General features: G+C 36.7%; 2 protein-coding genes across 2 annotated transcripts in view; one reads left to right on the forward strand and one right to left on the reverse strand.

Moving 5' to 3' along the window:
• On the forward strand, nt 1-27,288 carry LOC140136783 (1-acyl-sn-glycerol-3-phosphate acyltransferase alpha-like). Its single transcript, XM_072158375.1, has 6 exons — nt 1-534; nt 9,616-9,752; nt 20,368-20,543; nt 21,547-21,654; nt 25,412-25,484; nt 27,035-27,288. The coding sequence occupies exons 1-6, from the start codon at nt 299-301 to the stop codon at nt 27,187-27,189; spliced, it is 885 nt and encodes a 294-aa protein (XP_072014476.1). The 5' UTR covers nt 1-298; the 3' UTR covers nt 27,190-27,288.
• Nucleotides 1-27,324, reverse strand: part of LOC140136784 (uncharacterized) — a 46,318-nt gene that overhangs the window by 7,763 nt on the left and 11,231 nt on the right. The window lies entirely within an intron of this gene.

A 27,324-nucleotide genomic window follows, 5' to 3' on the forward strand; every position in this document is an offset into this window, starting at 1 on the left:
TGTTTATTTTAGAAATTGACATAAATTTTTTACATTTTTTTGGAGTTGACTGGATTGCGCGCAAAAATGGTTAATGTACAATAACAAGCAGAGTCACGATAAGTATATACACGTAGACCTATCTTGCTTCTCAGTCACAATAGACACGCGTGTAAGTGCAACTATATATAATATAGTCTACGAACAGCTTTGCCGCTCATCTCTCCTCAGAATTCAGTTGTTGTGAACCATCATTTTGTTCATCAACAACATCACATATAAAAGCGAGAGTAGAAAATCGTTTTGATGACCCCCCAAGATGGTGGGTGAAAACATCCAAATCGCCTTGGCGCATCTCGTCGCTGCTGATTCTCACTATAAAGGTTTGGGACTAGTTTGTATGGCTGTATTTATGGCTTTATTATTAGCTGCTAACGTCAGTAAAGCCGTTCGTTTTTACATCAAGTATTTCGCGTATAATGGCATGTATTTGGTGCTAGGAGTTGTGTGCATTCCATTCATGTTGATGTCACCAGGGGATCCCGATAATATGAGGTAAGACCCCGGGGGTAAGACACCATGGTATAAGGATGGCGTAGCCAGGATGTCTTTGAGGGGGAGGTGACTTTCAGCGGGGGGGGCTTCCCCATTGTACCCCGCTCACGCCACTGTAAGGATCGGGACTTGATATCATTTCCTGGTGTAGGGCCCTAGGCCTATAGGCCCTACTAAAAAAAGAAGATTTTTCATAGCCCAAAACTTATCATTTTATACATGATATCCCGGATATGTATTTTCTCTTCCGGGCTATACATTCTGTTATTATTACACCGGTAGGCCTATATCATATTCTATTACAAACCCTGGATATCAAACCAGAGGTATATTGTGCTGTATGCAACAGGCACAGATCATATTAAAGCGAAATTTAAAATGCAGTTTGTCCAATCTCAACATGTGTTGTTTATTAATTGGCTTATTAATGTGTTGTTTATTAATTGGCATTTAGGCTTATTATGTTAAGCCAAGTGACTGGACACTACGAATCAGCCGTAAAGTCGGCCCCGGTCAATGTTGTTTTATTTCGTGTTTAGAAAATATAAAGCTTTAAAATAGTATATCATTTGACTTCAAACGATATCCAGAAGCGGGGTTATGGTTTGTTGAACTCTGCTCCTTCAACAAAATGGTATCTTTTTTTCGGTTCTACATGTGTCTCTTTTTCCACATTGCTGGTAATATTAAGTCATAATTGGCGGTCATTTCAAATCATCCCCAAGTCAGAGGTTCAGGAATGTCCTCTCATTGTTATTGTTGGTTATACATACCTAGACAAAATACAATGCAATATGTAGAAGATTATTATCCTCTTCAGCAATAGGATTATTGATTGGTTTAAACGCTATCAAATGAGAAACATGTCGCGCCTAATTGGGACACCTATGAATACGACCTTCACGCTAGACTGTCCCACAGTCTCGGTTCGGTCCGGCCTGGATAATGGAACGATAGGCCTACATAATAACATAATAGCCTATCAAAATATGCCATAGTCCTTCACCCCCCCCCCCCGATTCTAAATACACAGCGCCCAAAACCAATTCACAGCGCCCAAAACCAATTCCTCTTTCTACACAAATTGATGCCACTACACTAATCACACCTCCTATATTGAACGCTAAATTTCAGTGACCGCTCCCCATTGGGTTGATTTTTAATGCTATGTAATCTACATTACCAGTCGTTCTCCACGGACCCGAGGGAGGGTCTACCTTCACGCAGATTTTGCACTGTATCTCAGAATACAATTTGCCGAGTTTACGGCTCATTCGTAGTGTCCACTCACATATAATAATATAAACCTATAATATTTGATTTTATATTACAGGTTTCCACAGGCGTCAGAGGGGAGCACTGAAAACAATCAATTTTAAGGGGCATGTTAAGCCTGTTCTAAAATCAAATGAAGCTAACTTTTCGTTATTACATAGATCACCGTTAAAAAAACCCATGTTTATGCCCTCCAATTCAGAGTACACCAGATTTTGATTACTGCAAGTGAGCCGAATGCTGTATCCAAAATCGTTGGTTGACAGCCCCGGGGTGTTCACTCCCATTGTGGCCTGTACACCATCCGCGATAATGAAAACGCGTAAAAAGGGTAGTTTTTCGTGCGTAGGCACGATACGCGCGTATCGTGCTTAGGGTGTCAAAAACATGAAAAATTGGAAAAAGGGTAGCAAATTGCAATTGCTCATACGCGAAAATGAAATTTAGGGTATGAAATTTGATGCAAGGAATAAAATCCCTGTTTAGGGTATCGTTTTAGCCGAAGGGTTAAATCCTTGTTTAGGGTGCTTTTCAAAAGTTGATTATCGCAGATGAGAGTGACCCCCCCCCGGGTTGACAGCCAATAAATGTATAAACGTGCGTTTATACCTCTCTATTCTGCACGTTTGAAATGACCGTGCAGGCGAAGACGAAAATGTTCAAAATGTGTCCGTTTTACCATGTTTACAATATATAATAATGGAATCAAGGATAGTGAACATACGAAGGAAAGTCTAACTATTAAAGGAGGATTTCGTGATCCTAGCATCCTCTTTTTATGACATTTTCAGTACATATCCACGAAAAAGCCTATTCCCAAAATTTCAGTTGATTCCGATTTTGCGTTTGCGAGTTATGCATGATTATGTGTATTACACTGCTCCATAGACAATGCGTTGTAATTTCGTTCTGGTGCACCAGAACGAAATTCAAATTTCACGATATCTTTGCAAAACGAATTAATCTGCAAGAAATATTTTGTACATAAACATTATGTACCAGAGGTTTCCAGTGATATAAAAATATCAACTTTTTTTGAGAAAAGTGGGGGGATGAGGCTGTGGATCACGAAATGCCCCTTTAATAATGATCCACTTTGTTTGTAAGAAATCATTATAATAAAGCTGCAGTGATTTTTGAAAATTTGACTCAATGCAAACGCGAGGTTCATACGTAGAGATAGTGTCCATTGAAATGTTTGTGATACTTTCCGTATAAAAAATGACATTGCGATTTCACATCTTGTCGAATAAAATATTTGGGAAGCACTGAATATTTGGGACCATAATATTTGGGAAGCACTGAAATACAATTTATTTCAAGCAGCATGTTATTCAACCTTGGTTTTTAGTCAAAATCAAAAGCATGCTGTATTGAAGTAGGCATAGTCATGTATAATAGGACCCGGTGACACAGGCGGCGAGTGGCATGATAGAGCCGGTATAGCATTCATTTCTACATAGGCCTACTTACAAAGTATGATGTTTTGCATAACTTTTATTTTGCATAAAGAAACACCGCGCGATGTGTGTTGTAAGGGTGCATACTACCAAATTACTGACCCTCATCATTTATTAGACGTGAGGATAATCATCCCTGAAAACAGAGACATACAGTCATGCAGCGTAGGCCTACACGTAAGTGTGAAACATGTGTTTGAGCCTACTAGTCTCAGGTTTATGCAGGATACACCCCATTAGGTATATTCGTCTCAGGTCTGACCAAACACGGAGAAGCTGAAGGTCACTCTGTATATTTATCTTCTACCTGACCAGCATGCAAATCCCTCAGAATTTAGACAACCGCAGGTCAAGGCTGTGTATGTGTTGTTCGGTATCGGCTTTAGGGGCAGAATGGATACGGTCACATTATAATATTCTCTACTTTCAAAGAATTTATATTATATGTAGCCTAATACGTTAATTGTTGAGACAGATACAGATATTGCTAATTCATTTGTTACATACACTATCCGCTATATTTTGCCTTTTAAAATTTAAAGTTACCAATCATTGTGACATGCGCCCTTATTCACAAACACGAACTGCACGGGGGTTTCCCAGCAAAACATGTATTTTTTCATATTGACCGTAAACATGGTAAAGTATGTAGTTTTGCCTATGCAAAACTACATATTTTGCCGAAGTATGTAGTTTTGCATATGCAAAACTACATACTTTTGGAAAGTATGTAATTTTGCATATGCAAAATATCATATTTTGCAAAGGTATGTGGTTTTGCACGCAGCACCGGCAACTTGTGAAACCGCCCGGCCGTATGGCATTTTCCATATACTCAGTTAGTTTTGTGGGGTTCATTATCGAACCCCAACGGTTTTAGCTTGTATTTATATTATTTATTAACATAGGCCTATTTGTTTGTGATATTTCAAGCGTTTTAAATTTTCAAAATAATCCCATTCAATTACACGGTTGACGATGGAAATTGACTGAATTTAGAGAATATGCACGTCATTCACCACCTGCGGTGACCATTAAATTTTAAGCGCGTCGCCCTCTATTGACCAGATCCGATGTTAGTCTTTGTTCCATCCGCCTTGTTCTCCTTCGTGACGAATAAGCAAAATCCAGCTTGGAACCGAGACTAGCAATTAAAAACGCCGTTTTGAACGCCGTATAAACGCACGGTCCACGCAGCGTGTATGTAACATCACAATCTCTCTATTAACATGAAGAATATATCAAATAGTTGCCTTCTGCTCTTCTCCGATAAAAGAATAAATCCTATACCTCAAGAACCCTGGGGAGAGTAAGATGTCCCAGGGGCTCCTCTTGGGCCCTTTCCTCCCCCTTGACTACGCAACAGTGTATATTATTTGAACTGCTTGTGCCTGGATTAATTTAGCTTTCATGAAAAGCATTCTATATCATATGCTTCTAGACGCGGTTTTACGGTTGGCTTTTTGTTGGCTTACATATCATTCAACGATATTAAACCATTTTGTTCTCGTCTTCCAAATGTTTGCTGTGAAACTCAGGTAACCTGGTGAAAGATAATTTCCTTCGAGCGGCAACCATGGTATTTTTTGTGTTTTTTGTTTTTGTTTTTCTATAAACTGTAGATTTGTGTGCAAATTGAGGGCGCTATTTAGGCCTACATATGTGTGCAAATGATAATATTATTGATAATTGTCCTTGATCTTTCATTACATAACTTGTTCCCTAAGTTGTAAACAAAATTCACACATTACAAATATCCGCTATCACCCACATCTTGAGGGGAGGGGGAAAAATGGAGGCTAAAATTTCGATTTTGAAGCCATTTTTCAAACGTCACCACGGTCAAGGTGGTCATTCCATATGTCAGCGGCCTTTCGGAGTGTATCCAAAGAGTAGGGCCTATTAAAAAAAGTTGACAGCAATGAAACCCCAACGCACTCTCAGACAAATACTAGTCCATACATCCAAAAGACAATTTTTATTTGTGATGGCTAAAAACAATTTGTGATATACTACCGTATATCTCAGCATGCAGGATGAATTGCGTGAAATCGGTTCCTATTCTTACAAGTTTAATAAAACGAAAATCAACAAAATCTTCATGCATCAATCTAAACTCGGCGCACTTTTGTTGGATTTAATATAATTTATTGGATCTCAATTGATTCTCGCGTAACTCTATTACTGGTATTAAACGACTGTGCGAAAATCGATTTGATGAAGTCAATTGTTGCCGGTCCTTGTTGCGGGAATTTTGGCACTAGTGAAAACGTGAGGGAACAGCACTTAAAAATAATTTAAATTCATTAAACATAATTATTAAATTAAAAATAACAATAAATACACAATCTTCAGTTTATAGTCAAAAGAATATTATATTATATACTGCGCCAAAAATGTATCCTTACACTTGGAAAAAAATCCTAATTTGCAAAATATTTTATGTTTGCTGGGTAACAATTGGGTAACTTAAATTTATATACGAGGGGGTATCCAAAAGTTTTTGACATCAACCAGAAGTGAAAGAGCTATACCGATGAACTTTTGTCAGTGTAATCACTGGTCCTTATGTACATTATGGTCCAAAAATGGTCTCATAAGTATGTTTACTTTCTTCACAGGAGGCGCTAGATGGGAAGTAGGCGCATAACCTTTTCATGATAAGATCCTCCACTTTCTTGAGTTTTTTCACTGTGGCCGCATCATCCGTTAAGTGATGGACGTCCACTTCTTGGCTCATCTGTGAGGGATATGTGGCCAGTTTGGAAATTCCTTTTTCAAAAAGCAATAGTGCCATATGATGGGCAATCATCACCGTAGATTACTTTCATTTCATCATAGATTTTCTGAGCATTGTAGGCCTAACCCTTCAAATGCAGGAACTTTATCATGCTGCGTGCCTCAATTTTCACCATCTTTCAGGTTGTGCGCCTGCTGCCCATCTAGCGCCACCTGTAAAGAAAGTAAACATACTTATGAGACAATTTTTGGACCATAATGTACATAAGGACCAGTGATTACACTGACGAAATTTCATCGGTATAGCTCTTTCACTTCTGGTTGATGTCAAAAACTTTTGGATACCCCCTCGTACAGGGAGAGAAGGTTTCAAAATAACTATATTCCATTTGAAATTCATAGTCCCTCTGTGGTAGATTATTCTTAAATTTTCCAAGGGGTATGGACCCGGGTATGGTTTGCTTTACACCCTTCTTGTCAGTGCAATGATTATGGGTTTAAATGAGTTTAAGTGTTAATAATACGGTATTATAGTATTTTTTACATTCATTATGCAGTGTTATAACGACACACATAAAGTTCCATTATTCCAATGCCAAAATTATTTTGTCCTTATCATATAAAAAATAGTCGACTGGTATCGGTATTTAACATACTACATAACATACGTATCTGGTGTTACATCTATAGTTCAACCTTTGCTTTTGCACTTCTCATGTCGTTTAGAAAAAAATCGTCCAAATTCCGTATATTGAGTTGAAAACAACGGGAAAACAAACAAACTAAAAACAAAAGGCAGCGGTTGCAAATAATAAGTCTATCCACTCTATCCATTCGGCACTTAAAAGTGCACAAACTGGAATGAAAATGAAAATATCTTTTTATTTCTTTCAATGTTTATTGGTTCTTTATATTTATTGATTTACATACCAAAAAACACCCCCCCCCCTAAAAAACAAAACAAATACAAGAGTAAGTATACCAACACTTAAATGGATTTCAAATTTTCAATGGACTCCAGTACTACTATCTGTGGCATATACTCACACTCATGTAAAACCGCATGCAGTAAAACTGCATTATGCGTTTGCAGTGGCGTAATGCGACATTTATTTATAACTTCAATTTCTAAAGCCTTTGTATAACACAATTCCTCTTACAGATTTAATGGATTTCACAGATATTTTCCATTCACACTCATGATCTATATCAATGAAAATTTCATACTTGACATGTTTGGATCCATCAAAATCCATTTAGACTGATAATTTTTGACACGTCCATGACACAAATGTATTTATATTAATATTTCAATTTATTATTAGTTATAAGGTCCATCCGGAGGATCGTAAAAATCACCCAAATTATTTTTTAAATTTTGTATACCTTTGCCGGGATCACTGAATGGGCCTTTAATATTCGGAGATAAAAAAAACTGATCGTAAATATGAAAAATATCAATACAACTGCCCGGGAACCATTCCGTATCATGCGGTGCGTCACCGTGCGTGCGAGTAGGACATACGGACTAACAGGTGATATGAACCCAAATTAGCCTATTAACTTATATTTTCTGGCATTTTGGAACACCCTGAATCAAATTTAACATGTTTTTGTGATGTAATCATGTAGTATTGTTTTATCCTTCACAATAGGGGTAGGTTAAACAGCCTTTTAAAAAGGGTGATGTTTCAAATTTCTTAGGGAACCACCTTATTTGATGCGGCATGTTCTCCTAAGCAATTTGACACCTTTTTCATCCAAATCGGCCAAAAAAATGAGAAGGTGCCGGCCAAAACAAGTATTTGGACAGGGGGGGGGTCTGTTGGGGTCTTAAAATCAATATTTTCATCCATAATCATTATTGTATGCCTAATTCTGTTAAAGTTGGTGTTGGTTTGCAGGTAATTGATGTCTAGAATTCCATTTTTGAAGTTGCATAAAAATTGGAGTTGTCGTTTTCTTAAAATGGCCGTTTTACGTCCAAATAAGGATGTGAGGGCGCTTTGCATAAAACATGCACACATTCTTTTCACATAAAATTCTAATGATGTCAGAATGAAGATAATCACATGTGGCACATCCTCAAGAAATTTGGGCATTATATTTCTTTTCGTTTGACCGTGGCACCATTTTACGTATTCTCAGGAAGCCTTCCATTGAAACGTACACATTTTAAAGTGCGTTGACCTCTGTACAGTTGAATGGCAACGTTCTATGAAATATTCAAATGGCTGCCAAAATCAAACCGTACAATGTAAATCGCTCAAATTTCTTGAGCAGATACTACCTATGATTGTCTTCATAGATACACCATTGAAATTCCCGTTTTAAAGATCGTTTGCAAGTTAAATGTGAAGCGCCCTCATATCCTTATTTGGACGTAAAATGGCCATTTTAAGAAAACGACAACTCCAATTTTTATGCAACTTTCAAAAATGGAATTTTAAACATCAATTACATACAAATCAATACCAACTTTCACAGAATCAGGCATATAATAATGATTGTTGATGAAAATATTGATTTTCAGACCCCCCTGTCCAAATACTTGTTTTGGTCGGCACCTTCTCATTGTTTGGCCGATTTGGATGAAAAAGGTGTCAAAATGCTCAGGAGATCATACTGCATCAAATAAGCTGGTTCCCTAAGGAATTTGAAGTATCATCATTCTATAACCCACCACTATTCACAAAAACTTTGAATTTTACCCACTGGTTGTTTCAATCAGAATATATTATTTTAAAGGGGGGTAACCCTATTGGTTTTGGATATGGATTGTCTTTAAAATTACATAATAATATCAAATATCGCCTCCTTTATGCTGCTTTGTGAAAAAACGAGAGCATTTTCAGCGTAAATGTGAATAAATAGCCAAATTTGCAATCCAATACCTTGGTATACGTGAATTGCATTCTGGGCAGGGAATGACGAATGCTGACATGCTGTACAATGCCCGGCCCGTATTGAACGGAAAATGTGTTTTTTTTTCGTACCGTTTCAGAAAAAAAGGAAACAAAATATATTTCCCCTTGCAATATGTACATTTCAAATGAATATGAAAAAAGTTTGGGTAAAATGGAGAGGAAAAAAACCTTCCGAGACCAGGTTTTGAACCGGGTACCTCTCGGGTAAAAAACAAACGCGCTAGTCAATTGAGCTATTTAGCACATCACGTTTACTGTTGCCGTTTTCATAACTATATACGGCGCACCGTCTCCTCAGCAGTTAGTGTGGTTCGCTTTTTTCACAGAATATATATGACGCGAAACCAAAGTAGCTGCTGCGGTGACTGATATTTCGTTCATAATTCCCTCCCAGAAATCCAAAGTATTTACCATTGTTTACAAACTGGTATACCTGTAAAAACCGCTGTGATTCATGATTTCTCCGGAAATACATCGACTTGGAGCGTCAAATTTCAGGATAGTAATGAGAAAAATAGTATCTATTATGTGATACCAAAACCTCATCAACAATGAAAAAAATCGGGGGATGATGCTGTCGATCGGGTTACGGACCTTTAAAGTAACTTTCCATTTTCAATCCAACATACGGAGCTGTAATTATTATGCAATTCATTTTTTTTTTTACTATATGATTACAGATGGGCATCAAGGTTCACCAGTATGTCGGTGAAATACATATTCGGTGTACGAGTCTCAACTACGGGTCTTGAACATCTCAACTCAAACGAACCGTATATTGCAGTCTGTAATCATCAAAGTACTATCGACCATATCGGTAAGCACATTTATAAAAGCACAATCGAGACTCATAATTCTAATGATAACTTCTGAACGTGATTACATGTAGGAATCTGACATAAAACGAACAAAAGAATTTTCAAACCAGAATGAAGCGAGTATCCCTGCCACCTTCATGTGTATTTATAGGAGCTCAGTCTCATTACCCCTTTTTTGTCACATTCCCCATATGTGATGCGATCAAGCAAAATCAGTCGGAACTCGGAAATATTGATTTTGAGATATAGCCAAACAAAGGAAATATTTCCCTTTGTTTCCTGTTGTTTTGGAAACTCTTCAATTGCTCATATCTTTGGAACTGGTTGTTCAATTTCAATGGAGTTTTCTGCAAAATACAGCTTTGTAAATGCTTTTTACTACCCTATAAGAAACTGAAAATTTAATATTTCCGAGTTCCGACTGATTTTGCTTGATCGCATCACATATTGCCACTGCTCATGGGCATTTACAATCTTCGTCTTATTGATAATCTGCTGGTGCTATAACAAAGCAATAATTGTGATGATAATGTTGATTTTCTACCCACCCAAATGAAATTTTAGATTGAAGTTTAGATTACTAGTATACTAGATACTATAAATATTGATTTGTATGATTGCAGAATACGGTGCGCGATGCTCCATACGAAATAAACACATTAAAACATCTGCATTTACAACCTTTATCATATTGTTATAATAACGCAATTGTGATGATAATGTTGATTTTCCACATCCAGGTGCACCACCCAAATGAAATTTTCACATGTGTAGATATACTAATGTTGATTTACATGCAGAATACAGTGCTCCATATGAAATAACCACAATTAGTAAACATCTACATTTACAACATTGTCATATTGCTATAATAATGCAATTGTGACGATAATGTTGATTTTCCACATCCAGGTGCCCCACCCAAACGAAATTTTCACATAATTAGACACTAATGTTACCTTCCAGATCACAGTGCTCCATATAAAAATAACAGAATAATTTGGGGTAATAATAATTTCAATATTGACAATGTTGATTTTCCACATCCAGGTGCCCACCCAAATGAAATTTTCACATGTGTAGATATACTAATGTTGATTTACATGCAGAATACAGTGCTCCATATGAAATAACCACAATTAGTAAACATCTACATTTACAACATTGTCATATTGCTATAATAACGCAATTGTGATGATAATGTTGATTTTCCACATCCAGGTGCCCCACCCAAATGAAATTTTCACATGTGTAGATATATACTAATGTTGATTTACATGCAGAATACAGTGCTCCATATGAAATAACCACAATTAGTAAACATCTACATTTACAACATTGTCATATTGCTATAATAATGCAATTGTGACGATAATGTTGATTTTCCACATCCAGGTGCCCCACCCAAACGAAATTTTCACATAATTAGACACTAATGTTACCTTCCAGATCACAGTGCTCCATATAAAAATAACAGAATATTTTGGGGTAATAATAATTTCAATATTGACAATGTTGATTTTCCACATCCAGGTGCCCCACCCAGATGAAATTTTCACATGTGTAGATACTAAGTTGATTTATATAATGCAGAATACGGAGCTCCATAAGAAATAACCACAATTAGTAAACATCTACATTTACAACATTGTCATATTGCTATAATAATGCAATTGTGATGATAATGTTGATTTTCCACATCCAAGTGCCCCACCCAAATGAAATGGTCACATTTGTAGATCCTAATGTTGATTTACATGCATAATACGATAATGTTGATTTTCCACATCCAGGTGCCCCACCCAAACGAAATTTTCACATAATTAGACACTAATGTTACCTTCCAGATCACAGTGCTCCATATAAAAATAACAGAATAATTTGGGGTAATAATAATTTCAATATTGACAATGTTGATTTTCCACATCCAGGTGCCCCACCCAGATGAAATTTTCACATGTGTAGATACTAAGTTGATTTATATGCAGAATACGGAGCTCCATAAGAAATAACCACAATTAGTAAACATCTACATTTACAACATTGTCATATTGCTATAATAATGCAATTGTGGTGATAATGTTGATTTTCCACATCCAGGTGCCCCACCCAAACGAAATTTTCACATAATTAGACACTAATGTTACCTTCCAGATCACAGTGCTCCATATAAAAATAACAGAATAATTTGGGGTAATAATAATTTCAATATTGACAATGTTGATTTTCCACATCCAGGTGCCCCACCCAGATGACATTTTCACATGTGTAGATACTAGATACTAAGTTGATTTATATGCAGAATACGGAGCTCCATATGAAATAAACACATTTAGTAAACATCTGCATTTACAACATTGTCATATTGCTGTAATAACGCAATTGACGATACATGTAATATGTTGATTTTCCACATCCAGGTGCCCCACCCAAACGAAATTTTCACATGTGTAGATATACTAATGTTGATTTATATGCAGAATACAGTGCTCCATATGACATAACCACAATTAGTAAACATCTACATTTACAACATTGTCATATTGCTATAATAATGCAATTGTGATGATAATGTTGATTTTCCACATCCAGGTGCCCCACCCAAATGAAATTTTCCCATGTGTAGATACTACTATTGATTTACATGCATAATACGGTGCTCCATACGAAGTAAACACATTTTAGTAAACATCTGCATAATTTATAACCTTTGCCATATTGCTAAAATAATGCAATTGTTAAGATAATGTTGATTTTCCACATCCAAGTGCACCACCCAAATGAAATTGTCACATTTGTAGATCCTAATGTTGATTTACATGCATAATACGGTGCTCCATACGAAGTAAACACATTTTAGTAAACATCTGCATAATTTATAACCTTTGCCATATTGCTAAAATAATGCAATTGTTAAGATAATGTTGATTTTCCACATCCAAGTGCACCACCCAAATGAAATTGTCACATTTGTAGATCCTAATGTTGATTTACATGCATAATACGGTGCTCCATACGAAGTAAACACATTTTAGTAAACACCTGCATAATTTATAACCTTTGCCATATTGCTAAAATAATGCAATTGTTAAGATAATGTTGATTTTCCACATCCAAGTGCACCACCCAAATGAAATTGTCACATTTGTAGATCCTAATGTTGATTTACATGCATAATACGGTGCTCCATACGAAGTAAACACATTTTAGTAAACATCTGCATAATTTATAACCTTTGCCATATTGCTAAAATAATGCAATTGTTAAGATAATGTTGATTTTCCACATCCAAGTGCACCACCCAAATGAAATTGTCACATTTGTAGATCCTAATGTTGATTTACATGCATAATACGGTGCTCCATACGAAGTAAACACATTTTAGTAAACATCTGCATAATTTATAACCTTTGCCATATTGCTAAAATAATGCAATTGTTAAGATAATGTTGATTTTCCACATCCAAGTGCACCACCCAAATGAAATTGTCACATTTGTAGATCCTAATGTTGATTTACATGCATAATACGGTGCTCCATAAGAAGTAAACACATCTTAGTAAACATCTGCATAATTTATAACCTTTGCCATATTGCTAAAATAATGCAATTGTTAAGATAATGTTGATTTTCCACATCCAAGTGCACCACCCAAATGAAATTGTCACATTTGTAGATCCTAATGTTGATTTACATGCATAATACGGTGCTCCATACGAAGTAAACACATTTTAGTAAACATCTGCATAATTTATAACCTTTGCCATATTGCTAAAATAATGCAATTGTTAAGATAATGTTGATTTTCCACATCCAAGTGCACCACCCAAATGAAATTGTCACATTTGTAGATCCTAATGTTGATTTACATGCATAATACGGTGCTCCATACGAAGTAAACACATTTTAGTAAACATCTGCATAATTTATAACCTTTGCCATATTGCTAAAATAATGCAATTGTTAAGATAATGTTGATTTTCCATATCCAGGTGCACCGCCCAAATGAAATTTTCACATACTGTGTAGATCCTTAAGGGATCTAAAATGAGCGTTTATTATGCGTTTAGACAGTATTTTTGTGGGACATGAGAGCACCTCAGACCTATCGAATTGCATTCTGAATACTGAAGCATGTCTTTCTGATATCAAATAATTTTCATTTTTGAAAATCACAATATAATACAAATTTTATGACAAATTATAAAAATTTGATATTTTTCACATTTCTGATATATAACAGTCCTCGAAGTAAATTATATAAATCTAATGATATATTCTTAAAGTGTATGTAGCAGGGAGGAAAAGCCGACGGTCAATTGAAAATGTTGACCTTTCATATTGAAGATATGGATTTTTGTCCCAAAAAGACCCATTTTTTTTGGTGTTTTGGGAAAAAAATCCATATCTTCAATACGAAAGGTCAAAATTTTCAATTGATCGTCGGCTTTTCATCCCACCTACATACACTTTAAGTATAAATCATCAGATTTATAAAGCTTACTTCAAGTACTCTTAAATATCAAAATATCAATTTTTAATGATTTGCCATAAAATGTGTATTAAATTGCGAATTTCAAAAATCAAAATTATTTGATATCAGAAAGACATTCTTCGTATTCAGAATGCAATTCGATATGTCTGATGTGCTTTAATGTCCCAAAATAAATACTGTCCAAATGTTCATACCCCAGCCCTTAAGTTGATTTACATGCAGAATACAGTGCTCCAATACGAAATAAACACAATTAGTAAACATCTGCATTTACAACCTTTAATTTGTCATATTGCTATAATAATGTGCAACTGTCGAGGGTTGACAAACAGAAGGCCTTAACTCACTTTTGGCCATTTTGAGATTTTGGTACCAAAATAATCTGTAATACCCACAGATTCTTAAAATCATAAAGCCTTAACTCAATCAACTTCCAATTGCATCTATAGACGAATCCAAATACACGCATTCCTACACCTGACTAGCAGCCTTTAGTTGTGTAGCCGTTGGCTACAATGCACTCAAAATGTGAAATGATTCGGCCTTGGCGGAAATTTTAAACTGCATTCCATCACCCATTTTACACCTTCCGCGAAAACACAGGCAGACAAAAGAATAACACAATACAGTTCCCTTCGACAAAACACACAGCATGGTCTATTCGCTGTTGAAGTGACATAATAATGGGATTAACTACACGCGGTATCTATATATGCATTGATGTACTTGTGAACAAAAGGACTATATGTATGAATAGATGCGACGGGATTACCTGCGGAATTATCTCCATTATATATATTATTAGCTATTATTCTATTAACCCTCCTCGTCCTTGCATCTTCTCTAGGTGTTAGGCGGCTTTTATTTGCACAATTGGACGCTCAAAGCACCAGGTTGGTGCTAGCGGCTACCCAAAGATGTCCGACCAAATCCTGACCATGACTTGGCTACTTGGATTCGTCTATAGCACAATAATACTTGGTCACATTTCAATACAAAATATTATTTTACTCATTTTTCTCAAAAAGGCACTTTTTGAGTTAAGGCCTTCTGTTTGTCAACCCTCGCTGTGATGATTTTGATAATGTTGATTTTCCAGATCCAGGAGCACCACCCAAGCGAAATTTTCACATAATTAGACACTACATGTAATGTTACCTATCAGATCACAGTGCTCCAAATAAAAATAACATAATAATTTGGGGTAATAACAATTCAGCAATATTGATAATGGAGATTTCCCTAATCCAGTTTGTTACAGAACAATGCGTGACCCCAAAGACTTATCAATTAACCATCAGTGGTGTAACCAGTGAGGGGCCAGTGCCCCCACCCGCCAGTGCCCCCCTTACAGAACAATGCGTGACCCCAAAGACTTATCAATTAACCATCAGTGGTGTAACCAGGGAGGGCCAGTGCCCCCACCCGCCAGTGCCCCCCCTTACAGAACAATGCGTGACCCCAAAGACTTATCAATTAACCATCAGTGGTGTAACCAGTGAGGGGCCAGTGCCCCCCCACCCGCCAGTGCCCCCCCTTACAGAACAATGCATGACCCCAAAGACTTATCAATTAACCATCAGTGGTGTAACCAGTGAGGGGCCCAGGGGGGCCACTTATAATGCTTTTATGTGTTCTCATTATCAAGCAGGCCCTCAAATTACACACCCTAAACACGGATCTCGAGCATGTGAAAATACCAACCCTAATCACTGACCTTCTTGTAAAAAAGGGAGGCTTTTCACTGACCAATAATATTTAGGCACCCTTTTCACCGACCACCATAAAAAGGTATCCTTTTCACCTGACCAGAAATGCCAGAAAAAGTGGTCAATTAACCGGCCCTTCATGTCCTCCAAATACATACCCTCAATCGCCGACCTCATGTCTGTGAAATCCAAACCCTAAACGCTGACCTGTGTTGAAATGTATACCCTTTTTCCCAAAATAGCATGAAATAGCTACCCTATTTGCGGTCCGCCACTATGCGTGAAAAAAGTACCCTTTCCTGTGGATTTCTGCTCGGTGATGACAACACATATGTATTGAGTGCCCCCGCTCGTCATGGTCGTCGGTTCATGTAAGGCCGTCGGTAGACAGAAGGGGTTGGTGAAAAAAGATTGGGTTAATAGACTATTTTTTACTCAGGGTGACAGAAAAAAGGGGAAAATTATTTTTAAACAATGAAAAACTGTGAATTATAATGTACCGCCAATTATCCTTTTCTTTTTTTCTTTTTTTTTTTTTTTTGGCTCTTCACTTTTTCAAACCATGCAAACAAAATTTGGGTCAACAAATCACAACTTCCTTCGGCAAAAATATTTCCGTTGGTACATTTACAAGTTGTGCCCCCCCCCGGTTCCAAAATCCTGGCTACGCCACTGTTTACCATAAAATAATTTCTATAACTTCCAAATCTTTCTTCAAATCACATTCAACAGCAGTGTGCTATTCCATCCATCACATAGCATGGGTTAAGATGGATATCCTTGCATGTGATTAATTTCTTATTTTTGTGTCGATAACTTTATGCTCTTTTTTCATAAATTAGGATTATATAATGATGATTTTCCCACAAAAGAATTTCATACATGTTTCTCTTGTTTTAACCCATTTTCATCCATGGAAAGTAATATTTAAAGGAGGATTTCGTGATCCTAGCATCCTCATTTTATGACATTTTTCAGTAGATATCCATGAAAAAAACTTATTCCCAAAATTTCAGCTGATTCCGATTTTGCGTTTGTGAGTTATGCATGATTATGTGTATGACACTGATCCATAGGCCATTTACCCTATAGGCCACTGTTGTAATTTCGTTCTGGTATACCAGAACGTAATTCAAATTTCACAATATCTTTGCTAAACGAATTAATCTGCAAGAAATTTTTTATACATAAACATTTTGTAGTCAGAGGTATCCGGTGATATAAAAATCTGAACTTATTTTGAGAAAAGTGGGGGGATGATGCTGTGGATCACGAAATGCCCTCTTAATAACAGGACACAGTTCATGTTCAGCTGATTTCCTTAACCCCCCTGAGCACTATCTGCCGACCTAACATTGCCTCTGATTGGTCAATTACATGATATCTTCACTTTAATCACCAATCAGAATAGAACTTTGCAAATAATTCCCCCCAATTTTTTGTGTGGTGAAATTATTCTAGCAATGTTGCTGATTGGTCCAATTGATAATGAAAACTTCTTTGTGGCCAATCAGCAGGTACTTCTCATGGGGTTAAAAAGTAACTACATGTTGTCATAATCATCATCATACTTGCAATCTTGCAAGGCATACAGTGGACAATATTCCTTACAATTCATATTTAAAGTCATAATGTACGATCTTTTTTCAGAATTTACCTTTATTTTTTTCAAAACCGATTTTTTGGCATATTTGTAATACGTACACATGTTCTAACTTAAATCTATGAGCAAACTGTCAAATTCGTCCTATTTGTAGTAAAACGGGACGATTTTCTGTTGGTCCGACATAAAGTCATAATTTTTAGATTATGACTTTATGTCGGCCACGATCGCAAACCGTAGTCTCGTACAAAACTAGCTTGGTTACGCTCCCTCCACATGTGGAGGGAGCGTAACCAAACTGGCCGCGTAGGAGACTAACTCTGAGGCCGCACTCGCTGTCCTAATCCAAATAGTGCGAGATGTTTCGAGTGATAGAGGTGAAGTTTATGATGTTGTCTCTTTGCAAATTCCCAATGTTTTTCGCGTCCAAATGTATTGGGAACTTTCATAATGATTGCATATTATCATTTTAGAAGAAAAAAATAAAAATCTAAAAATTTAAAAAGATCGTACATTAAGGCTTTAAAGGAAAAAGAATAAATGTATTGTTTTAGCTGTCGTGCATCAAATCAAACGTCTCCTATAACACGGGCGACATCATTATTTAAAGTACAACAACGAGGCGAAGCCGAGGTTTTTTATGCCCAAAATAATGATGTCGCATGTTATACAAGACGAAATATGCATGACAGTGGCTACAAACAATACCTTTATTCTCATTCTTAAACACTTAAATTCAAATAAATATATTAATCATAAGTACATTGAATACCAAATTTTAATCAAATTAAATCCTACATTTTACAAGGAATTACCTAGGGCTTAGAATAGATCAATCCTGTTGTTGCTCTGCAGGTCTCCGATTGGTTCAAATAGACACGCACACGCTAAAGTGTGTTAAATCGTGTCATATCACATGCACGGCTAAGAACCAATAAGATTGCAGGAACTTTCTTAAGTGTTTAAGAATGTGACATTTACCACTTTCACTTTTTCCCCATTCAAAAGAACATTTAATGCTCTGCGTGCTAGTCATAAGCTTCAACATAAAAAGACCAAGTTTTGAGAAATTTTCTCAAAATATCAAGAGCTATCTCAAGAACCACTGCACCAATACTAGGCTTGTTTGTACTCATTTTTATGCATTTTTCATGCTGATTTCAAATATGATCATGAAAATTTACAATTCTGAAATTTTTGAAAAATTCAAATAAAATTTGAAACTTGTCGTCTGCAGTCGACTCCCGCGTGGAGAGTTAAATATCACCGCTACCTTTTTACCATCAGAACCAAAACGTGAGTTCAATCAAGTGTGTTCAATCAATCTCAACATGTTTAAATTTAGATTTGATACAACTTCAGTACTCCTGAAGTAAACATAAATAGAATTAAATCTTTCCCTATTGAAGACCATTTAATTTAAGATCCACATTAAGATCTGATATGACCTTCCCTATGGAAAGATTAAAGTATATTTAAAGTTTCTTTACAATTTTCCATATTTATGGCATCAAGATTTATTCCAGTATATCACGTTTCATTTTTTACTTTACTTCAATTTCTTCATGTTTTAGTGTATTTTGAGTTGAATACAATTACTCCAGGAATAATTGGTGTTATTCCATAAGTTGACATTTCCAAAAAGACAAAAGGATTTCACAAATTTGTTGAAAATATACAAAAAGTTGTTCTTTTGTAACATTAAATGAGAGGAAATTTTAATCAGCTACTAATGCAAGAATATATTTTTATATAACCAGCTAAAAAACTTGTTTTGTTGGAAATTGCAAAATATAGGGATTCCTAAAGCTTTTTAGGCTTTTTCAGCGATTTTCTGTACAAAATATTTGTCTGACTTCATCACCAAATGGGCCTATGTGTGCTTGCAACATACATGCCATATTCAACAGCTTTGCTTGCACCATAAGAAAAATGGAACTTTATAAAATTATAAATACACTTTTATTCCATCTTTATAATCATTTTGATTTCCAATTTTGTCTTTATTAGATTGCTTGAAATCACGTTTTATTTGCAATTTGTCCACTTCAGTCACTATATGGACCACAATGGCCTCATCCCAATGCCATAGTTCAATAACCTCAATTAAACACTCATAGTGCAAAATTTGACCTCAAGTTGCAGAGTATGAGTTTTTGTACCCAAATTTTCTACGGTCATTCAATGAATGTGGGGTTATTGGGGTTAAAGAACCGTGCCCTAATAGATGCAAATGTTTTGGATCCTAGTGAGTAGAACATCTATACTGGTTTCAAAAATCTGAATTTGAATTGCCTTGAATTTGATACTCTCTTGAATGTGATGTCTCATCTATATCTCAATTGACACTCACCGCTTATATGACAGTGCTGGGATGGTCTTCGTTTTGTGCTTTTGTCAGGCATGGTCCAGCTTCTGCTTTTTTACCATTCTTTTTCTTATGTCCTGGCTTCAGCTTGTGTGGTGTATACATCACAGCACTTGTGAGTGGTGGGTGTCAATAATTACAAGTGTAGCTACATATCAAACTTTAATTTGGGCTTAAAGGAATAATTGCATATTTGTTTATAATATTGTATGGCTGACATGAAGAAGGGGGGCTGGTGGTTTTCTGTATCTTTTCTCCACCCACCAGTCCCAAGTACAGGGCAATAAAAATGGAAAAACAAGAAAAATCTGAATTTGAATGCATTTAGGGTGTTTCGGTTTAGCAAATCGCTGAAAATTCCTCTAACTATGCATGTAATTTCTTACAAATGTCATGTCATGTTCCTAGCACGCTTTTATAATTTTGTCATATTTACCAGGTATGATGGAAATATGGCCACAAAGATGTACTTTGATGGTGAAACAATCTTTGAAATATGCTGGGCCATTCGGAATAGCAGCTATACTGTGTGGATGTATATTTGTTGATAGGAGTAACAAGGCAAGAGCCAAAGAAGCTATGGCTGAGACAATACAGACCATCAAAAGAAAACATGTAAGTATTCGCTGTCCAAGTAACGTAATAATCACTATTAGGAAAAACTATTTGCCAAAAGTGCCTCCCCCTCCACTTTTGAAAAGCTGTGCATGTCACTGGACCTCAGGTTCTGTCTAGGTCTGTACCACCTGATTCGTCTGGTACTTATTAGCTGTTGAAGTGATGTAATAATTGGATTAACTACCATAGCAATATATGAATACAATTTTTGAATAGATCGCCCTGCACTACAAGCAGGCTGCACTCATCACCTGTGGATGTCTGCAATCATATATTGAATACAATACCACTCTTTTTAAAAATACTACAGGTGCGAGTGATCAGCATTTCTTTAACATCTATGGTTCAATGCATCTAGGTGCCGCATGGACGTTAGAGTGCAGGGCGATCTATTCAAAAATTGTATTTATCTATTGCTATGGTAGTTAATCCAATTATTATGTCACTTCAACAGCGAATAAGTACCAGACGAATAAGGTGGTACAGGCCTAGACAGAACTTGAGGTCCCGTGGCATGCACAGTTTTTCAAAAGTGGAGGGGGAGGCATTTTCAGCACTTAATTGAAATAGTTTTTCCTTGAGGGTTCTACATTGTACAATGTAGAATGTAAAAAAAAAGGTTCTTGGCTTGTTCTGTATGTACAATGTACACACAGAACAAGCCAAGAACCTTTTTTTTTTTTTCTGAGAGTGTAGCGTTAATTTAAAGTTGCACTTTACAGCATGTACTTGTAAAACCCGTCATTATCTTCCCCCTGAATTCAAATCAATACACAATTAACTGCAACTTTTAAATTCGGGTATTTTTCTTTAAAAACACTAAATGTGTTGCTAATATTGAACAACATTGAACGTATGTGTATGGGGTATCAATATCAAGCGCGTAAATAACCCAATGTTAAATTATTGCAAAAACGATTATTAATTCTGAAACTGTTAGCATATTTATAATGGCTACCTTGCTTTTTTTTTTTAATTTTAAATTTTCTATACTATTTAGGCCAAAATATGGATGTTTCCAGAAGGGACACGAAGTCTGTCACATGACACCAAAGAACCAATGTTGCCCTTCAAGAAGGGTGCCTTTCATCTAGCTGTTGAAGCACAGGTAACATGTTTCATGATTCAATCAAAGGGTTAATGGAAAGTAGGTAATGGGGCTAAGTAGGTAATGGAGTCTAACCCCCTTGGCACAAAATGGTAGAATTTTTTGATTTGATTTGTTCGGGTTTTGACAACCCTGGATAACCCAAGAAAGGATCTATTGAAGCTTATTTCCATTGGGGTCCATTTGAACAATGGGGCGGGTTGGGAACAGTCAGGGGTTAACACCCTACTCTTTTCGAAACTGGCTGCGAGATACATATACAGGTATGGCTCTCTGTACACGGGACCGACGGCTTAACGTCCCCTCCGAAGGACGGAGTACTTTCATGATTCATTTACCCAATTCTAAATGAACCATGGGGAGCGCGGAAGTCTGAATTTAATCTACAGAAGTTGCCAATTAATTTCAGACTTTTTTTTTCCAAGTCAATATCCCAGCAAATCGCCACCGCCGAAATTGAACCGGGACCTCATGCACTAAAGGCAAGTACCTAACCATTGCGCCCACGCTCTCCTAACCATTGCGCCATGCTCTCCCTTAGGGTAGGGTACGGGTGTATTTGGGGGGGGGGTGTATCCTAGGAACATCAAAGGGGAATACCCATCTACTTTTAACCAATTTCAACCAAATGAACAGTTTATAACAGTCATTGTATTCCTCGATGCATTTGGTGATATTTGGATCAAAATTGACAGAGCCTTTTACTCACATACATGTATATACACCCCCCCTCAAATACACCCGTACCCTACACATATAAATCCAACATTCGCTGAATTATAGTAAGATAACAGCTTATGTCTGATTCCAATAACTCAATAATACTATTATAAATGGGCTCATTCCAGTTGAAATCCATACACCCCCCTCTGGAAGACATGACCTTAATCTTCTACACAGGGAGTCTAACTATTTAAGGGCGTACTACACCCATGTATTAATTGGTTTGATTGGTCTAAAAAAATATTTTTTCATTTATAGCTAGGCGATATATGCATAGACACACAGAATAATAATAAAAAAAGGTGCTTTTAAACCATTGTATAGCAAGTCATTTTAGCCTTATATATTTTTTGTTTACATGTATCCTGGTAACTCAGATGCATGTTTCATAACAATCCATAATTTATTCTTTTCAACATGTTCAAGTAGGGGCATGAATAGAATACATTAAATCCTTTGTTATACCATCTATAGAAATGTACTCACTGATTATAACACTGAATAAATTAAATAGGCCTAATCTCTTCCACATAGACAATTTAATATACACCATGTATTTATCTTCTATAATGTGGTGTTAGGAAAAGAGATTAAAAAAGGCCATCAAAGGTCATCAAAGGTCAGGTTATACTTATAGGTCAATTGGTTCAGGTCAAATTCAGGCATCAACATGTGGTAGTCTGTGATATCATACATGTCATAATGAGGCATCAATTTTGATATTTTGTCTGTTACTGGATATATAATGGAAATATGTGAGGTGGATATACTAAAATACCTTGGGATGTAAATGGTGAGTACAATTTAGATTGCCTAGTTGAGATGAATTGGGCAAATAAATATAAAATAGTTACCAAAATCACAAAAATGAAGCTTACGGAAAACTACCTAATATGGTGGTATGGGTGACAAAAAATACAATCTTTTTCAACATTGCTGTAGTGTGGTTGTGGTAACCTGCTACCTATGGCTTATTAAGTTTCAGTGAAATAGTGTCGCAAGTTTAATATACAAAATATAGCTCAACATTGAAAATAGAAGCATTTTAGTTAGTTGTGGAGCACCAAGTTCATGAAGTCATAAAAGAAATCAGGGACCGCTTATTCCCATTTTACATATCAACATTATTTCCCTAATATGTTAGCAATACATATCCAAAATTTTAACGAAATCCGTTGATAGTAAGCTTTCCAAAATGAAGTGAATTTAAAACATCAGTGATGTACCACCTTTTGGCTTATATCATTAGAAGCATGTACGCTTCATTGATACTGATGCCACCAATTGAACGAGAAGATTTGCCCCTTCATTTTGCATACCACTTTGTCCAATTTCTTTTTCTCATTTCTTCACAAAATGCAAAAAAAAATGCAATGGGTGTAGTACCCCCTTAACTCAAATGTGATTACCTGAATTGGTGACTCCATTTGAAATCTACTGTCTCCCTGTATGGAAAATTAAATTCTAACTCTTGATGGCCATAGTGGGATGAATTCTATTCAGCCTGATTGTAAAGTTCAGTCAGTGGCAGCGCTACAGGGGGCATTTGCCCCCCACCCCCCAATATTTTTCTTGCCCCCCTAGTTTTGAGGCAAAACCCACAAAATCACGTAAATTTCCACTTTTTGTGGTAATTTTGCATAAAATTTGCCAATTTTGCCCCCCCAATTCACTTTGCCACCCCGAAAACATTCCTGGCGTCGCCACTGAGCGCAGTCTATATAACCACTGGTAACAGTTGCCTCAGGTTCCCCTCCCACGAAATGTTCCGCTGTCCCAGAAACCATCCACCTTTTTATATCATTATTCAATGCCCAATCCTCCACCATGCCCAGCCTAGAAAATGGTTATGCTTTTCCCCAGTGAAATTTAAAACTGCTGTATACATGTAGCTTCATTATTCATTCATTTCCACAATATTATGTAAATCATGCAGGGGCTGTTATGCTGTAAGCCAGGTGTCCTTTCTCCCTTAATCTTAATTTGCATACATGCATCTAATTAAGAGTTCTACATCTTTCAGGTGCCTATTGTGCCACTAGTCTTTTCATTTCAAGAGCATATCTTGAGATGCAGGGGCTGATGATGCCAGGGGGGGGCTCATGCATAAAAGTTGTAAGCTTGCTTGTGAATTGACTTTCAAAAATGACTCTAAGTGATGATGTTAAAATTTTGTCAAAGTAACCCTAAACAAGGACTTTACTCAAATAAAAACACCCTAAGCGAGGAATTGGCATGAAATTTACCCCTAAACAAGGATAGACATTAGCTGACATGAGGTGTGTACATGTAGGTATGAGTGTCATTCAGTGATGATGATTAGCTTATTAAGGCACTAAGTCGGCTCCGAATTTTTTTAATCTAGTGTGTAAAATTGCTCGGAAACCACTCTATTGTGCCAAATACTAGTAACTTACTAGTAAATATGTCACCACTAATGGCTGTTAATTGGGCAATTTTAAAAAACTACCCTAAGCGAGGATCGTTCTTTAAAAAAAAACCACCTGCATCCAGTAAAATGAGTGTTTTGAGACCCTAATCGCGGATCCTCACAGATCCTAGTTTTGCTTTTCAAAACCACCCTAAATCCATGTTTCTTTTACACAGATGCTTACAAGTCACAGAATTAGAGAAGGATAACCGGGACTCCCTATACCGCCATGTACAATCGCGCCGTCAGCTATGGGGAGAAAATTTGGGGTATTCGGGTCCTTGCTGACATTGCGCAGAGACGAACGAAAACAATTCTGCATCTCATCTGAAGCGTCTTGGTACTCAAGCAGGTCGCATCAAGTCGTCTCTCAAATGCGCCCATCATCCATGTCGCGCTTGCATGACAACGAATACCTCGAGCGCATTCCGAGGGAAACCGAATACCCCCAATTTTTGCTCCATGCCTGTATCAAGATGTCAGTCGAGTCCTGGTTCTGTGTTACAAGTATCATTCTGAGTGGTCCCCCCCGGAGGCCAATGTAGCCAGGTGTCCTACACACATATAATTAGAGTGCTACATCCTTGTTGTTCCCTATTGCAGGTGCCTATTGTGCCACTAGTCTTTTCATCTCAAGAGAAGTTTTTCAGCTTTAGGGAACATAGATTTACATCAGGTAAGTATTGCAGAGTCGGTCAAATGTCAAAACGTAATTGCATTAGGGCTGTCGTCGGCAAGCTTTTGGCTTGGCGACATGTCGGGAAAAAGTTGATCCCGACGTCGACACGTTGTCGACAAAGACAACAAATCAACAACCAAATTGACCAATGATCCCGACTGTCAAAACACTGTAATCGTCACAAAAGTAAAAACAAAGTATGAAAAAACTCTGAAAAAGTAGGGATTACCATTGATACGCGCTATGCTTGCTCTAAAACATAAAATGCGCTCTCGAATTGGCAGTTTGGAATTTAGAAGGTCGGGGAGATGGTGCAGTATTCCATTTTTGTTCTCTTATTAAACTTTTGCAGCTTAGCCATCGCAATCATTGTGTGATGCTGCATGCTCGAGCATACTGCTACATGCCTGGTAAACTTTTTTTTTACCTTCTTGCTTGTCGACAATTTGACTAGTATTGTCGGCTGTCGGGAAAATGTGCCTTGTTGACAACATTGTTGACAAAGGCCTTGTCGATGACAGCACTAAATTGCATACGCATGTGATAGCTCTGATCATTAATAAATGTAGACAATGCGATATGCCCTTCTTCAACATGACATAAATGATCGGTAAGACCTTTTAAAAGTAAAACCTTGAATTAGCTTAATTGATACCTAAAGCAATGCATCAATTAAGCAAAGCAATGAGACCACAGGCCCCACTCTCAAGAGGGATAAGGGGTAGGGGCTAAGTTGGCATTCTTCCAGACTAAAATACATATCATAATATAAACTGCAAAAAATACAGTGAGATGACCTTGAATGTGATGTCTTAGGTCGTGTTCACATATAAATTATTTACCGGGACCGAGTTAATCCGGGTTGTACCGGTTGAAAAAAATTCTGTTCACACTATAACCACTCTCATGAAGAAAATTGACCCGGGTTGATTATTTTGGCTAAAGCCTACTGGAAAATGCAGGCTTGTACATATTCTGTCATTGACTATTACCAGTATATAACAGGCTCCCGGCCTAATTATGCTCATTTTTTATTTTATTTTCTAATTTCACCTTATGTAATCTTATCTAGTTACTTCTTGTAGCTGTTTTGGGTCACAAAAATAATTAATTACTTCTTGATTCGATAATACTAGTAATTTGTTTGCATGAAATAACTTTCTTATATCAGGAATAGATGTTTATTGATTTTATTGCCAAAGAACTGAATCATTATTTTCCCAGTGCAGACAGAAACAATAGAAAGGGAATGATAATGGTTGTGTTTACTTCTAGTAATGCGGGTCAAACAGTGAATTTCTGTTCACACTACAATTGACCCGGGTTTGACCCGGGTTTTAACCTGCTCATTCCTAGGTTGAAAAATATTGACCCGGGTCGATTTTTTTGAGGTTTTTTCCTGTTCACACTTATAATCAGGTTAGACCCGGGACCCAGGGCAAAACAGGCATAGTGTGAACACGTCCTTAATGTGATGTTACTACATGTTTTTTTTTGTTTGTTTGTTTACTGAAGTCATATTCTCCTCATATCTGATATTTCCACAGGTAACTACGCAATTAAAGTCCTACCGCCAGTATCCACAGAAGGCTTGACATCTGACGATGTACCTAAACTCACTGCTCAGATTCGGGAAAACATGATGGACACCTATGTTGCCTTGACACACCAAGCTACACACAATGATCTGCCTGCAACATGAACTTTGTGCTTTTTTTGTTTTGTTCAATATTTTGTTAACTGTTTTTAGTATTTGTAACAAAAATACTTGTTTAAAAACATATTTGTTGAAAAATGTATAATGCATATGGTCATTTTCACAGTAAAGGTGTAACTT

This window comes from Amphiura filiformis, chromosome 17 (assembly GCF_039555335.1).
Source record: "Amphiura filiformis chromosome 17, Afil_fr2py, whole genome shotgun sequence".
NCBI classification, from domain to species: domain Eukaryota; kingdom Metazoa; phylum Echinodermata; class Ophiuroidea; order Amphilepidida; family Amphiuridae; genus Amphiura; species Amphiura filiformis.

Bases quoted from the DNA above. Each gene is read 5' to 3' on its own strand.
- LOC140136783 (XM_072158375.1), top strand. From the start codon at position 299: ATGGTGGGTGAAAACATCCAAATCGCCTTGGCGCATCTCGTCGCTGCT. The intron at 9,753-20,367 runs GTAAGCACATTT...CATATTTACCAG, and splicing joins AAGTACTATCGACCATATCG to GTATGATGGAAATATGGCCA. The intron at 21,655-25,411 runs GTAACATGTTTC...TCCCTATTGCAG, and splicing joins ATCTAGCTGTTGAAGCACAG to GTGCCTATTGTGCCACTAGT.